The sequence below is a fragment of the Balaenoptera musculus genome, chromosome 3 (genome assembly GCF_009873245.2).
Source record: "Balaenoptera musculus isolate JJ_BM4_2016_0621 chromosome 3, mBalMus1.pri.v3, whole genome shotgun sequence".
Lineage (NCBI taxonomy): Eukaryota > Metazoa > Chordata > Mammalia > Artiodactyla > Balaenopteridae > Balaenoptera > Balaenoptera musculus.
The window spans coordinates 82,322,820-82,340,371 of NC_045787.1; the positions used below are offsets into that span (position 1 = coordinate 82,322,820).

The following is a 17,552-nucleotide window of genomic DNA, read 5'->3' on the forward strand; positions in this document are numbered from 1 at the left end:
GCACTTTTCAGAGCTTGGCATAGTCTGGAAATATTCATGCCATCTGAATGGTTTCCCCATGGATTAGAGGTGAAAAGGTTCTATAGCAAAGGTCCAAGAATCCAGAGTAGTTTTATTTTCAAATGTTAATTCTCATCATTTTTGCTATGAATACTAAGAAACCACTAGGGAGCTATGTGAATCTTTTCACAATTAATTGGCTTAATCTAGACGAGCCTTTAGGGGAAGCTGCTAGAATTATAAGAATAAGAAACCTGGTCGATGAGGCCTGAAATTACAACAGCCGTTGATCAAGGGTTACTTTGCTTCCTAGCCTTAATACTCTTCTTCTCAATTAGAATAGTAAAGATTCTCACTATTTTTACAGGACACTGTTTGGAAAGCCAACATATGCAATACTATCTTTATTCTGTTGGTCATTTTATGTGGAGAAAATGTGATACTGTTTCCATTTAAAGTGGGAAATGGAAATTTGAAAATGAAAAGATGCGGAGAGTTTATCCAAATGTTCTTTGCCACTCCTTTATGTTATCCACTGTAGGACTCATTTCTCTTGGCCTCTTGTTTTTCCTCTTCACTTAGTCCTCTCACTCATTAAGTTTTAGAATGAGTCTCAATATCCCAGGGCCCTCCAGTGAGTCATCGTTTACTCAGCCTTGAGTTTTATACAATTTTTTTTTAAATTATAAAACTGGATTTTAAAATCAAATCAAAGTTTGCTTTTGGAGCTCTTCTTTTACCAGACCTGATGAGAGCATGAAACATTGTCTCTTCGCAAATAAGAACTTATTTTATCTAAAACTTGATTTTAGAATTGCATACTCGAATTGCAACTCAGTTCAGGTATGATAGTAATCATCAAAGCTGATCTTCATATAATACCATGAAGTCTCCGCCTAAAAGTCGGTCTCATGAATAGAGATATAAGGGAATGTGACAGCCAGAGCTTTGAATCATGGCTTGGCTGTGTGACCTTTTGAAAGTTACTTGAAGTCTCTGAGCTTATTCAACTGTAAAGTATAACCTACTTGCAATGTCTTGTGAGAGTGAGTATGAGCTGATTTGTACAGAATTCCAGGCAAATGATAATTCAAATTTATTGTCATTTAATATTTTAGTTAAAACTTTTAACTAAAATTTTTTTAAATGTTATACTTGACAGTACAATAAAACTTAGGCCAATACAATTATTTAAGTGTTTGTATATAAAAAGTTAAAAATGTATTTAGAAGTTAACTTCCCCAAACATTTCTTAAATATTTACTAAATGCCAGGCAGGGCTGCAGGTGCTGGGAGTACAGGGTGAAAGATATGACCCAAACCTCAAAGTCTACACAGTCTGGTTGGAGAGGAGATAAGCAAGCTGATACTTAGGATGCGTGCTATGGTTAAAGAATGCAAGTTAGGTGGGACGGGCATCAGAGAAAGCTTCCCTGAGGAGGAAGACTTGAAGTGAATCTTGAATGAGAAGGTGAGAACAAGTTGTCAGGCAGAGAGTTGGAGAGGGGTTTTCCAGAAAGAGAACAGTGGAGAAGAGAGAGGTTAGAAACTGGCAGCAACTTGGCGTGACTGAAAAGGGTTTTTTTTTTCTGGGGATATAACAGGGGCCCAGATCATAAAAGCCTCATGTGTTATACTACAATGTTTACATTTTATTTTGGTGTTATTTTTGGGAAGCATTTGAAAGAATTTGTGCCAGCAAATGACATAATCAAATATGTAGCTTAGAAAATTTTACTAAACCAGTTTTCTCTGTTATGTTTCATTCTGGTTCTTTCTAGTCATACACTGAATTGACTTCCATATCAGAGGAAGCAATTATCTTGTTTAACCTAAGACTGTCATCACATTGCTGTTAAGCACTTGTATATTTATGATCTTTGTGGAAAGCTATGAAAATTGCCATCAAGATCTTTAAATTTTAGTAACTCACAGCAGTGAGATACCAAGTTCATCGCATCTGACAATCTCGTTTCTTAAACTATTATAGCACGAGGCCAAGGAGGGAAGTTCTGCTTTTGGGTACTGTCCAATACCCCAAGCCTTTTAGCACACTTGGCACAAGGATGTCACAGACATTTGTTCCAATGCATGCGTCTCACATGCTAATGATCCTGCATGATAAGTATATCGTTTTTGACAGTGAACAGTAAGAAACCACTGGTTGATGTGCTTTACATTGCACATTACCCCAGTTTTCTTTCTACAGCCTGATTTAGAGAGCTAGAGCATTGCTAAATATAACCTTAGAGGGACCTCCTGGTTCCTGGCCCTTTATTCAGATGCATAACCGTTGTCTGCACTTACTGCCTATCCTCTCCCACCATTTCTGGCTGTAAGCAGGAATCATGTTAGGAGTCCCTGCCTCTGACCTGGCCTGGGTGTTCTCCAGGTTTCTAGGCTCAGTTTCTAACGTGTTTAGGAAGCTGCCACGGTCTGCCTTCACTTCCCTTCCAGGCCATGGGCAATGCACTTTTTCTCCTGTGTGAGCCAAGCTCCCGGCCAAGAAGCTGTTTTTGTCCTTGTCCTTGACGGTCCTCAGACCTTTCAGATCTGCCTAAACTCCTGACCCTGACCTTGCTTGGTGCCACTTTCTCAAAACACAAATATATAAAAGCAACATGAAAATGTCACCCAACAGTGTTTTGAACAAGTCAAATTATATGACAGAACCAACTAAGAGATGTAGTGTAATGGGGAAAAAAGGTGTGGTTTGGAGTCAGACAGCTTACCATTTGTGAGATTGGATCTACCATATAGATACCAACGTGCTAGTTACTGTGCTGGGTGCCTTACACGTATTACCACCACCACTCCCCATCAGAGAGGTTTCCACACACAAACTGGGCCTTTGAGGGCTGATGTACATGTCCAAGATACACAGCTATTAAGGGGAGGTTGTGGGATTCAACTCCAGATATGTCTTTCTGCCTGTGCCCCTTTGACCATATAACACTGCCTCTCAACAGTGAGTCTTTAGATAAAGTGAATGTTTTGTTAAATAATGCAGAACCCTGGTATAGTGCTTTGAGGTTCATGAAGTGCTTTCATTTCTATATCATTTACTTTATAGAACAACTCTGTGAAGTAAGTGTAACTATCCCTGTTTTACAAGAGAGAAAACTGAGGCTCTGTAAGATTAAGTGACTTGAAACAATTTATAAATGGCATAACCAGTATTCATGAACTTTAAAACAGCCACAAGAACCCTGTGAGTGGGATGTACTTGTATTGTTCACCCTACTAAGGGTAGGCACTATAAATGCCACCGATCCCCAAATGGGAAATGCGTATGTTTCTTTAGTCCACTTCCAAATTTCCAGTGCATTGGCTTTGGTTTACACACCCTTTGTGTAATGCTTACTTTTCTACCTGATTACATAGAGTACATTCCAAGGATGGACATATTGAATTAAACTGTATTATCTACCTCACAGGATTGTTTCACATCAGGCAACTAACAAACAAATCTCCCTTTATAGGTGATTTTTTCACATATAAAATTGTTCTTCGCTCCAGTGTTCCTTACAGTCTTAAAGCTGATATGACTATAATGATGGTATATTGATGTACTTTTCTTTACCTTGTTTTCAAATACCTCTCCCTCCCCACTCCTCCCGTGGAAAGAGATTTGTGCATTTTACTAATTGAATCTTCACTTATAGCTACTTTTTTTTCTTCAGGTTTTGTGATGAAGGAACCTGTACAGATAAAGCCAATATTCTATATGCCTGGGCAAGAAATGCTCCCCCAACCAGACTCCCCAAAGGTATACCTGAGGCCTCTTGGATAGCCTTATATTGAACTGCTTAGTTTTTTATTCCAAAGTACTTTTTATTATATGTTCTTTCCAACAGCTGTTGACCATGTTCTATGTTGTAATTTCACACTAAAAAGTACCCTTATTGCCTGCTTTGTATTGAAAAGGTTTCATTTAGGTTGTTATTCTTTCTCTGCCTCTGTTTGATAAGTAATTGGCTCACACAACAGTTTAGATAGAATTAGAAAATAACGAGTATACCTCAAGCCACCTTTGGCCTGAGGCACATTGGTTCTTGACAGCAGGAGCATTTCACAAGCCAAGAGAGCTAGGAATTAACTAAATTGCCATTTCAGCAAACAGATTTTTAATAGTCCTGGAACCTAGTATTTAATGTGATGCCAAACCTCAGCTGGCTTTCTGAATTCACCTCTAAACTGTTCATAGCTTCCAGTGTGTGAGTGAATTACCGGACTCTCCTTTATTACCTGGATCTTTCTTAGTATCAAAGTGAATGTATAGTTCTGAAACAGAATAGGACTGCCGTGGTTTAGGGATGGAGAGATGGCATCTTGTGATGCCTCCCTAACTCATGCCTGCACTAATTTTTAAATTTTTTTATATTTTTAATCTTTTTATGCAGTGTTAAAGGTTGCTTTCTATTTATAGTTATTACAAAATATTGACTATATTCCATGCATTGTGCAATACATCCTTGAGCCTCTCTTTCACCCAGTAGTTTGATTTCTGTTTTGCTTTACTTCAAATGAGTGTCAGAATCCTCCCTAGAGTTTACCAGGCAGCCACTATCAAACAAGTTTGGAAACTAATAGGGAGGTTTGTCATAGATTTGTTGATGTTTTTAAGATCCATTGGTAGAGAAAATTTAAAAAAATTTTTTTCTCCATCTATAAATATTTTATCTGTAGATTTTTTTTTAGCTTACGAGCAAACTCTACTAACAGTAAGACTCTTAGGCACCCTTCAGATTCCAAAACTTTACTGACATTGTAATCTAGTAGGTAATTGGTTTCTTCAGTGATATTTTTGCAGTTACCTATTTTCGTATGGGAAGAAAAACAATTTCCTGAGATGGTCCTAAGAAGTCTATTTTCTATATTCAATCAGAAAATAAAAATGAATATGAGTATATACAAAACAAAATGAAAGAATGGGTTTATGTATGTCTGTTATGTAATCAACAGGGACAGAATTTTGTTTTGTTTTGTTTTGTTCTGTTTCTTGAAAAAATGAGTGAATTGTCTCTTAAAGTGTAAGTGATCACTCTTGGTTCTGAAGTGAGACTACGAATAGAATTCTATCAGAGCTTAGAGAAGGAATGATAGGTTATATTAGAGATTTTCATTGAATGCCTAGTTTATTTCCATTTTCATGTAACATAATTTCATATATTATGTGCTGTTTTCTTTCCCTTTGGATTTCATAGATCAGCAACCTTTGATTAGCTCTATTTAGCTTCCATTTCTAAAATATTAATTTATCTTCTTTTGAATATCTTCAGGTGTTGGATTCAGAGTTGGAGGAGAGACTGGAAGCAAATACTTTGTACTACAAGTACACTATGGGGATATTAGTGCTTTTAGAGGTGAGTTTTGAAATGTTGGAACTAAGCTCAACTTCAATACTATATTGTTTAAAATACATATACTATTTTCTATATAATAAAATGAAGAATTGACTACACCCTCTGCCCACTAGTAAACAGCTGCTTTTGTCTCCTGGAATTTGAGACTATTGAAGAAATGACTTTTATTTTGAAAGTTATAATCTCTTATGCACATATTCTCTTATGCATCCTACTGTGCTTTCTCTTACGCTGACTTCAGGGTTCTCTTCCTTTCCAATGTGTTATCTTATCCACCGTCTCCTATTAAAAGATTCCTTCTTAGCAGCATTGTCAGAAAGAATAGGGACTAGTAATTTATTTATATTACTAGAAGGAAGCCACTGGAGAGTCAGCATGTTTTGTAACACCAGGGAAGTTCTCAAATGCTCAGGTTCATGTCAGTGGCTTATCTGTAATCCACACTTGCCACTTCATCTGTTGCCCATTGCACCGATGCGCGGACCCCACCCACTCCATAGAGGCTGCTGAACACTGCCCTAGACACTTGCTGGTCTACCCGTATTACCATGCACTTTGTTTAAGTGCTCCTTTTCTTATCATAGAATCATTAACACGAGGAAGGGACCCTGTTCCCAAGGCAGCCAAAACTGTGCTTATTATTCCTTCTGCTGCATTTAGTCAAACTCCAACTGCATTCCAGGTTCACACTTTGGTGTTCACAGGAGTGTAAATATTAAGCAGTCTTCTTCTTGGCTTGTCAGCCTTTCTGCTTTGTCTTGCTGACTTCTACAGGTTTTCTTGAGTTCTCTAACACTATTTTTCTACTAACTGACCTAATACATTTTGCTCTCTAGATGCATTAGCTTTCTATCCAGCAGCTAAGTTTAGAAGTACATATCCATCTCTGCCTATGAAATATCCTCTGGGGCCCTTGCTGAGAGCACCCCATGCTGAAAGTTTCCATAGGTTCTCAGCCTTCAGGACTGGGACAATAAATGCAGTCTTCCTCTGGAAAAGGATGTTGGAAAGAATAAATTTATGTCAACTATACTCCAATAAAATTTTTTTAAAAAAGAATAAATTTATATAATGAAAAATTATAATTAGTACTACAATCAGATATATTATCGATTAAACAAGCTCCTGTGGACCAGCTCATGAACCTAACTTCCAAGTAAAACCTGTTTTTTATAAAAAATATGCTTTGAGTTATATATAAATAGCTTTCCATTTTTGGAACAGGACCTAAAATCTTAAGTTGTTCATAGTAGTGCTGAGCCAAGGTTTTGTTGAAAACAGAGGAATAAATAATGTTCATGTTTGAGAAACAAAGACACAAATTATCTGCTCTAAAAATTTACCATGTTGGTGTCAGGGGAACAGGCAATTCTAAGACTGCTGACTTCCAAAGCATTGACAAGACTATTATTTTTTCAAAGAAGCGAGGAAGGCTTTCCCCAATTACCACAACTAAAGTAGCTGGTAGTGTCCACACATACGTGGCCCCCACCCCTACTCTCCATCCTTCTATAGAATCCTAGACTTGACTTTTCAACCTAATTCCTCTGAGCTTTGCAGTACCTCCTAACAGATACCGTACTGATACCCCAGGGGAAATGGATGATACATAATATGCTAGTTTTTAAAACATATTAATGTAATAATTTAATTTAAATTAACTTCTTACCAATGAGGAATTAGTTCTATTTTATAATTTATGTCTAATATGGGCTAATTAAGAAGTATTGATATTTAATATATAAATATATAGTTATTATTTACTATAAGAGACTGATTAGAAACTTTCATACTAGTTTTTCATTTTTTACTTTTTTGAGAACCATTTTTCTAAAGGAAGGTGCATGTGAGGTAGGACCTATAATTCATAGATCTTATGATAATGTAATAAAAATATAAACAAAAAAATTTCACCCGTATAATTCTTTCAGTAGCATTAGATACTATCTTGTGCCTTAAACTATACATGGCTTAGAATAGTAAGTAAACACACGGGAAAATATCAGATCTCACTAAAACAACGAGAGAGCATTTTGCGTTTACTTAATTGGGTGTGAGTGGAGAGAGAATTATAAAACCCAGGACTGCCAGGCTTTAGATGAATATGCTACAGTTTGGGGAGCTTTGTGAATTAGTGCAGTGTTTTAGAAAGCAACTTTATCATATTATATACATTTTATATAAAACATTAAAATCTTTCTCTAGGCTTTCATCCTAAACTAAAGGAAGGGTTTTGTTGGATTTCTTGGTTTGTTTGTTTTCTAATGAGCTACCTACCCACAGTTATTTATATACCATTAACTAGTAATATGAAAACCTGGAAAGTTAACAAACGTCCCTTAATAGGGGACTAATTAAATAAATGGTATAACAACAAAAATAGCAAATCATAAAATTTTATACAGACTACATAAAACCATAGGTATGCTTGTATGTTGCCAAGGATTATAAGGATCAAGGAATAAATGGAAACAGTCAATAAGCATGAGAGACAGGATCATGTGATTTTTTTTTTCCTTTACAATGTTATAACATTCTCTTCATGTTTTTAAATTCCACAAATATAAGCACTATGTTAAGTACCTGCCAGTACCTGCCAGTTTGTGCGCTGCATTCCCACTCATACCCTCCTGACAAAAAAGAGTTAAAGTAAATCTCTATGTGCCTGATTAACCATAAGAAGTGACTTATACTTTAAAAAGGTTCTATATTGTGATCACACACTTATCTCCAGATGAACCTAGAAGTGGAATTATAACATATCTTTTAATGATTAAAAATGCATTATAGATATGTTATATATGTATTATATATATATACATAATCATCTTAGTGTCAGTGAAGATTTGAACTTCACGGTGTTAGAACTATTGATGATATTTTTAAGAATAAAATTATAAATCGGAAGCAGATTAACACTATGGGGAAATCACTGCACTCTACTGAAAAGTGAGAAAATGTTTGGCTTAAGGGTATGAGCGTTTTTCCACATAGGGAAGGTTTTAGAGCGTTGAGAAGCCTAGGACTTCTCTTTAGTAAAGCATCAACAGTGAAGGTAAAATATCTTCTCAAATTTGTTGGAATGTGATAAAGTATCAGAGAGAACATAACCTGAAGCCAGCTGGTTATAGCTTGGACTGGGAGGCCTAGTAGTAGGAAAAGACAGGTCTGTGGGACACCCAAAATATTTGTTTTGTTTTGGTTGTTGTTTGTTTTGGAAATTGAGCAGAATGTGAAACTGTGAAGTGTCATTTAAAAGGAGCCAACTTTATTAAATGCCATGTCAATCATAATGTCAGACCTGGGCTAGTGCTGGGTATACTGATCTTCTTGCCCAAAGGAGTATAGTACATTCTAGCAGGAGAGACAAGCACAGGAACAGTGCGTTTATAGGCAGTAATAGAAGCACACCCCAGATATGGAGGCCGTGGAGAGGTGGAGCGGAACAGGTCTGCCTGGAAGGGCAGTGGGACGTTGTCTGGGAAAGGCTTCTTGGAAGATGGAACCATTGCAAAGATTTGAATGGTGATCAGGAGACTGCAGATAAGTGGGGACAGGGGAAAGACGTGTTCCCAACGAAGTAGAAGTATGTGCATGGCCATGGCGGAGTGAAAAGCCTCATGTCTGCAAGGAACTCTTGGTGATTTGGCCTTACTGGAGTGTGAAATGCAAAGGGGTAAGTGGCAAGAAATGAGAAGAGAGCTGAAAGGTGGAGACCAGACCATACAGATCCGTGTTAGGACTTTATTCTGAAAGCACCCAGAGTGCTTATCAGCAGTAACCCGATCAGATTTCCACTTCAGTCCTAGGCTTGAGTGCATGGGAAAGCTACCAGCCTTATGAAGAAAGATTGGGGCGTTAGGAGGCCAGGGCGAGCCTGGATGGGGCTCTGGAAGGCCAGAATGAGTTCTTTTTTAAATGTAAGCTTTATAACTTTTTATAAATTAATATTCTGTGGAAAACAGAATATAACCCAATTAGAAATGTGTGTCCAGTACAAGCATAGTATTTGGTTACATGATTAAACTCTAAGACCAGATGGCCTGGCAATGGCACTTGCTAATTTTGTTATCCTCACCAAGCCTCTAAACTTCTCTGCTCTCCTCATCTATAAAATGGGATCATAATGGTTCCTATAAAGTTATCTGGTAAGCACTCGATGTTAGCTACTATCATTATAGTTCCTGTAAAAGACTTTAAAGTGATATAAATTCCCCTAAATGCAACCTTTTGTCATAGTTGCCCATAGTATAAAGAATATGTTGGTTACTTTTCAAGGGTGTCAAAATTTCTTGTTATGTTTAGACACAGAACTGTATTTATGTCTGTCACGTTGCCAGTGGACTTTTCCTAGTTATGCTCTGTTTCCTGTTCTCCACAGACTTTTTCGTTATTCATAGTTTGGTTATACAGAGATAAACTGTAAGACCAAGTTCCTGCCCTTAAGGAAATTAGAATAGCAGGAACTAGAGATTCCTCCTGGTCCTTTTGCTTTCTTTCTTTCTTTTTTTCATTGCCAAATTTTTTCTATAAAGTTTTATTCCATAGAGAAAATTCTGCTGAGATTGTTGCAGAAATTTGCCACTTTTCTTCTGGATGTTTTGGCCCAGGGGAATCTCAAGAAAAGTGGCCTCTTCTTTGCAGAGTTTCCGGCATTAGCTTACGAGTCTCCGACAATGACTCATTTCTCAAATTAGAAAACTCTTGCACTCACCAACTGAAGTTTGGAGCTGGTATCTTAAAAAGGAGGCAAGAATTTCTTCCCAAGTGCATAATCTCTGTCTTTGAGTTGGCAAAATTTCCATGCTATAAACTATTTACTATCCTTAAGCTCTTGGTGCATATAAGAAAACTAACAGGTATTATCAAGGATACAGATCTCACACACACACACACACACACACACACACACACACACACACACACATCCAGAGCTTGCTTCTACTCCTTCATCACAGCCCTCAAAGTACACCTACATTTTAGCATGTTCCTGGGAGTACAGCTAAACGATTCATTTTCCTTAGAGTGAATGTTTAATACTTATATTCTAAATGAGATGAATGAAACCGAGGGATCCTGTTTTTGACTCTCCATTATGTAAGGGTGAGCTCTAAGAAGTTTCATCTCCAAATTTCTGGGGTTATATTAGTAAAATCAGATCACAAAATTCTAGTTAGAACCCTTAAAGAACAAATCATTTTCAGTAGCCAAGTTTTCCAGAAAGCTAAGGTTTTAATGCTCTAAGTACTATAGCCTTAAAACATTTTGGACAGAAATCTTTCCCAAATATATAATGTGTCTCATGAAATTAAAATAGATGCAGATGTTAAATACCTAATGCTGTGCCCAACACAGAGCAGACTGGCAATAAATATTGGCTGTCTTCCTTATCCCTTTCTCCCTTTCCTTCATAATTTTGGGATATCATTCTGGATATCAACTACTGCACAATTTCCCTCCAAATTTTAGGAGTAGGTAGAGTTTTTTCATCTTACTGGGCTTGTTGCCTTCTTCTATCTGCTTCTCTCTATTTTATGTAACTTCTTGTGTTGTCAAGCTACCACTTCAACTCATTTTAATTCAAACAGAGCAGCGCATGGAGGCAAAGATGAGTAAGAGCAAAAGTCTGCTTTCATCTTGTTGCCTTCTCCTGTCTGCTTGTTGCCTTCTTCGATCTGCTTCTCTCTATTTTATGTAACTTTCTCTGTTGTCAAGCTACCACTTCAACTCATTTTAATTCAAACAGAGCAGCGCATGGAGGCAAAGATGAGTAAGAACAAAAGTTTGCCTTCATCCAATGGGGGCAATTGAAAATAAAACAGTAACAGTAATTACATGAGCCAGTACAGTCAGTGCAATAAGAGAGGGGGTTGAGAAGCAAACAAGACCACACCTAGTTTAGAAAAAGATTTCATGTTGCCAGTTTGATTTCCTACAGGTGTCCTTCTCCCTTGTACTAAATTGATGATATGGAATCTAGGCAGCTAAATTTCATATAATTGTTTATAAATTTAGGGTTAACAGCCTCTGAACTGAAACCCTTAGAGGGAACTTTTTGAATAAAATCATGGGAACACGAGTGCCTGGACTTGGTAACCTTCAGATTTGATTTCTTCTTGCCCTCCTGTGTTGTTCCATCCTGGCTATGGTCCGTTTTGGTGTGGCTTCTGAATAGCTTAGTTCCAGACAGGTGGGTGTTACCAGACATAGGTCATGCATTCGTGAAATGCACGCTCCACACTTGTACACGTACACACACAAGGGGCTCCTTCCTCGCCACCACGGAAGGAGTAGTAGGGTGAGCATGAGGGAAGGGAGACAGTGGCAGGCAGAAGGGAAAACAGAGGACTCTGGAGGAATTCTAATGCCACTGTGACTCCTGCTGCATGTCTGCCTCTTACAAGACTCTGCCGGGAAGCTACGGAAAAAGCTTTGAAATTGTGGGCCGGGGAAGAATCCCTTGCTAATGCATTTTTTGAACAAGGTGGAGCATAGATCAGTGGCAGGGCAGCTACACTTCAAATTATTTCATTCCAGTATAAAGCAGAGTACTCTGACTTCAGTGTAAGCATTAGAGGTGCTCTTGACTCCCTGATACCTGATTGCAGAGATAGTGGGAAACTGGTGGACGATTGCTCCCTGTTGCTGCCTGTGTTGTCTTTCCTAAATCTGTTGAAGTAGCTTCCTCCTGCATGCTTTCCAGGGAGATACATACCAAGCCTGCTTTTACTCTCTCCTTTGCAGAGTGAGGGATGCTATGGATCGGGGTATTTAAACCCACGTATCTTCAGGTGCTCTGGATTACTTTCCGTGTTTAAGAATCTCCTTTGAAATTCCAAATGTGGAGGGTGTTATGAATGACTCCCCTCCCCCAGGGAGATGCCTGAAAGCCATTGAGTCTCTACACTAAAGGAGACAGAGATGGCACCTTTCTAGCATTCGGCCTGGCCTTCTCTGAATAAGACCCTGACATGCACACATTCCAGCAAGCCGAATCCCTTCCAGCATATAGAAGGTTAGTTCTCAACATGATATTTTGTTCCAGGGAACACATAATGTTTCCAAGTTCAACTCCAGGGTTAGCAGCCCTGTGGTCCCAGGATGGGTGCACTTGACCTCAGTTTCCCTTTTCTCTCCCAAGGCTGGGATACCTGTGCCATTCAGCAAGTCTCCTTTCTTCCTTGCCCACCTCCCACTTTCTCTTTGTCTAATATTCCTTGATGTAGGGGCACAGACTTTTATTCACGTGCTTTGGGACAGATGCAATTTGGAATTAAGAACTTTAAAACCTTTTTGAAAGGTTTTCAAGTACCTAAATCATATATTACATTATATCACCTCTGGGCGTCTGAGACACTATCCCTAATCAAATATGCTAATATTCCTTTAGCAAAACGTTCAAATGGTCACACTACAAGGGATAAAGACAGACGTAAGTAGCATCACATTCATTCGGATCGGATTTTGCTGCCAAACACTATGAAAAAAAAAGCTTTAGGCTTCCAAAGCTTTTCAGGTTTCAGAATTGCAAATAGTTCTAGTATGGGAACAAAGAAACCTGTTCCTTAATACTTGAGTTAATTGGTTAAAATACTAGCAAGGATTGGAGGACTCTGGATATATCTGAATATTTTCCCATTAAAATAATCTCTCCCAAACTTTATTTTTCATTTTTTGGAAAATACAAAAAGCCATTAAAAAGAAAAGTAAAAAAGTTACTCACAGTACCTAACTATTTAAAAATCTATAATATGAGGTGACAGTTGCATATGATCTGTGAATATACTAAAAAACCATTGAATTGTACACTTTAAAGGGGTGAATTGTAACGTATGTAGATTATATCTCAGTAAAGCTATTGAAGAAAAGGTCTATGGATTCAAAAGAAAAAAAATCTATAATATACCTTCTTCAATCCCATCTTCCTTCTACCCCAACCCCGACCCCCAGGTAACTGAATCTATATCTGCCAATTTTTTATATGCTTATCCCAGCATTTCTATATACACACAGAAAGCACAGATATGTATGTATATCTGCACTTTTCTTCTTTTTTGGACAAAATTCAGATCACACTCTCCACAGATCTGCATCTGCTGTTGTCTTTAATTTAACAACGTACTCTGGGAATATTTCTAAGGCAGCACACATAAAGCTCTTTCATTATTTATAATGACTGCCTAGTATTCTGTTGTGTGGATATATTATAATTTATATATCCTGTTCCCCATTAAAGACGTTTAAGTTCTGAGTTTTTTGCTATTACAAGCAATGCTGCAGTGAACTTTAACGTTAGAAATGTTTTAGGTAACCATGTATTGCTACTGCAGGGTAGATTTCTAGAAATGGGATTTGGGGGTTATGGAGTGTTGAAACCTTAATGGATTCCACCAAATTACCTGATGAAACAGTTTTTCCAATTTACAATCCATAGTGAATGAGCAAACCTCATATCCTTACCTGCACTAGATGTTTTCACAATTAAAACATTTTGCCCAGTGTTTACTTAAACCAAGGAACTCCTCTTACTGTTTCATTAAAAGGATTAGAATTAGCTGGAAGTTCTTAATAGAATTACCTCTATAGTACATAGTCCATGCACAGTCAAAATCTGATCTGTGGGCTACTTGTGCCAGAATCTTCTTGGAGTGCTTTTTAAAATGAAAATTCCTGGTTCCAACCAGACCTACTGAATCAAATGCACAAAAAGTAGAGGCTAGGCAGTGGTGTACTAGGGCTGGTTCATATTGACCCGTAAGAGCCAATTGCTAATTTTCAGATAGTTAGTGAGCTGATTGTTAAGTATAGCCCTGATTAAAAATAAAGGCAATAAATACTCAAAGGTCATCCTTCCCTAACTATTTTACTACATTTTACTACTATCTTTGCTCTGGAGGGTATTTATGTCTATTGTATCTGTATCGTGGAAATACTATAAAATAGTGTGTCTTTCCAACCCAGTGTTCAGTAATGTCACATTGGTAGCTTGAAATCAACCATAGTGGGAAAATTTACACCATCGAAATTGAAAAATGCTACAAATCAGTGCTTCATAAATTATTTTGTTGGTTGTTTAGATTTAAGAAAACAATGGAAAAAAATGTTAGTAATGCCGATTACTGTGAATAGCCAAAAAATTTGAAGAGATATTTTTTTCAGTATTCAAAAACTACTATCCAGTACTGCAAAGATTTTGCTCACTTTGTTGACGAGCAAGTGCAGTTCCAACATAATATCTTTGTTTTTCAGTAAACAAGGATATCAACAAACATTCTTGTCCAAAGACTCACTCGTCAGTTATAACCATAGGTTGGCTAGGGAAAAATTAAGGACATAGCTTTTTCCACTTCTAAGGGGCATTCATTTAGACATGGTGGTGGTGAGCCAACTTTGGCTTTGCAGAAGAGGGCAATATCCTAGGGGAGAAAGCAAAAGTACAGACGGATCCCTAGAAGATCATCAAGCCCCACCTCACTGGACTCCTATCAGATTGGACTTTAATGTGAGTCAGAAGTAAACTTTCTATCTGGTTTAAAAAAATCAAAAAACAAAAACAAAATTAAGGAAATAATTCTGTGAATATATGGAATTTATGATAAAGAATATTATTTATTTTATTATTTTTTGTAAATTGTGTCCTACACATATTTTATATTAGTAAAACTATAATAAATGTATATTTACACACGCATGCATATTTTTTTCAGAGAGCCTGTGTGTTACTAGCACATCACTGAGCCCAGCATTCTGAAATTTTAACAAGCTCCCCAGTTGATTTTTATGCAAACTAAAGTTTGACAACTGAGGCGCAAAGTTTCCTAGAGGATTGAAGTTACTTCTACATTTTTTTTTCCTGTACTACAGGTGTATCAGGGAAGTCTCCTGGGGCTTGGGACATGAGCAGAATAATTTGCATTTATCAAAATAAGTATAATTAAATCTCAATTCTCCTAAGAAAAGGGGTGCTTTGAAAGAAGAAAATGCATTTAATTACTGTCTGGTTATTCTAGCACTTTTTTATTTCACTTAGAAATTTGAAGGAGAGTTTATATTTATTCTTAACTTTTTCACAAAATTTGGTGTTTGGATTTAAAATGCTATTTTACTCTTATGGTAGAAGACACAACGCTTATATGACTTTCTTGGACACAATCCTCTTCATATATAGGGGTGCAAATCTTCCTTCTTGACACTTATTCTAGATAAACCTTTTTGAACAATGAACAAAAATAAGTTATATCCTTCCATTTTTTTACATTTTTGATTTTTAAGTGGAATATATGGGGTGACAGGGACTAGAAAATGAAAGGCAGAGACCATGAGACCAACTCGGAGGGAGAAATGATTGGCAAGAAGGTAACATTCAACCTGCATGAAATTCCATAGCCTCTTAGGCCTTTTCAGATAAAGGGAAGAGATTGTAACATGGCTGAAAAGGCATTATTGAAAACGAAACCATGACTTTGATTTTCTTTTCTTCTGAAAATAGTAAAAACCGTAGCTCTTATGTGTTGTGTGCTAATTCATTTTTAAAGCACTTGTTTTTAACACAGAGACTGAGTCTTTGGAGTGATAGAAGGAGAGCAGTGTGACTGGAAGGGACCATCTAGCCCAGCCCCTCTATTTTACAGAAATGGAAATCGATACTCAGAAAGGTTAAGTGACTTGCCAGAGGTGGTATAGCTACTAGTCCAATGGTATTAAAAGCTAAAAGAATTTAATTTGTGTTGAATTTCTAATTTGTAGTTTATCAAAGTTCATGTCCTAACCATATAAAACAAATAATGGAGTCAGTCCTTCTAAAAGTCCTTTGAACCACTAGGAAGGAAGAGGAATGAAATTATCCTTGCACAATAGAATAAATATGGATAAAGATTGGAGTTGCTTACCTCATCTCATTTATGCCTTTTCATTCTGATGTATGAAGGAATCCACTTCCCTTATGTAGGGATATTTCTACACCAGGTTACTTGATAATCCCACTGATTTCAGAAGAATTATAATAGGATGTTCTTGATGTTCCTCTCTAACCTTCATTATACACAAGCAGCTTGTTGTGAGTCATGGGAATGATTTTAGGACTATTCAGTGCCTCTCAAATGATCCAAAAGAAGCCTATTATCCTGAAATATTTTTTGGCTTTTGCCAGTGTAAGCTCCCTGATTCTCTAGCTTCCTGCATTTCAATTTTGTTAATCATCTTCAGTTTGGAAGACTAATGGTCCTTATTCATCTCATTCATTCCATGGGACACCTGTTTATTTTAATACCTAAATATGGTCATTAAGTATCAGGAATTGCATTTTCATTCATTTGGTTATGAAAAGATATGTAAAGCACTGCAGTATTATTGCTTTTTAAAGAATATATTCAGAATGTTCTTTTTTCCTTAAAATGTATTTTTTAGAGCAGTGTAACATTGAACAATATAATGTTTAGCTTAAGTGATGTCTTTTAGGGAAAAAAAGTTTCCCTAATACTATTTAGTTTCTCACATTTCACTTTTATTTTCTAGTTGTTTTTGAGACAACCTTATACTTTACCTTCATTTACCCCTTTGCAGCTCATGCTTCTTTAATCACCCATAATTATTAACTCTTTTTTTGAAACTGGTCATGGTACATAATCATTAACTAATTACTTTCATTTAAATTAATAGCAGATAATATTTTATTTTTTAACCAAAAGAAATTAAGAGGAAAAATAAAGTTACTTGCTCATGGGTTCACATCAAAATTAGGAGATCCAAAGCATTTTTTCACACACTCCACAAATACTCAGGCTGGTTTCCACACCCTGCGCCTCACTAATCCCCTCATTGCTTTGGCATGTTTACGTTTGTTTACTGTGTTCTAGGAAGTCCGGTAAAAGACGGAAGTCATTAGAAAGGCTAGGATTTGTACATTCTATTTCCTATTTTCTATTAATTCCTTTTTTATGTTAGTTGACTGTCTTATGTGTAAAATGCGAGAGATACCCTAACTAAATACGTGACCAAAAAGACATTTGATGAAAACCATTCAAATATGACATCTCATGACATTTATAAAATAATTCTGTTAGAAAAATAAAATCCAGCCTTCCTTAGGCCTGGAAGAGACCCTTCTAACCTCCCTCTTTCTGCCAACGAAACATTGCTCTCCTCTTCATCCCATTTGGAAACCCTTTATCCTGCTCCCCGTTTCTT

At 36.9% G+C, this 17,552-nt stretch overlaps 1 protein-coding gene across 9 annotated transcripts in view; it reads left to right on the top strand.

Moving 5' to 3' along the window:
• The window catches only part of PAM (peptidylglycine alpha-amidating monooxygenase), a 281,560-nt gene that overhangs the window by 186,826 nt on the left and 77,182 nt on the right, over nucleotides 1-17,552 (top strand). For all 9 annotated transcript variants that reach the window (XM_036849091.1, XM_036849095.1, XM_036849092.1 and 6 more), the window contains 2 exons: nucleotides 3,684-3,769; nucleotides 5,283-5,366. In XM_036849091.1, the coding sequence (XP_036704986.1) occupies nucleotides 3,684-3,769; nucleotides 5,283-5,366 (170 nt within the window). The remainder of the gene's footprint in view (nucleotides 1-3,683; nucleotides 3,770-5,282; nucleotides 5,367-17,552) is intronic.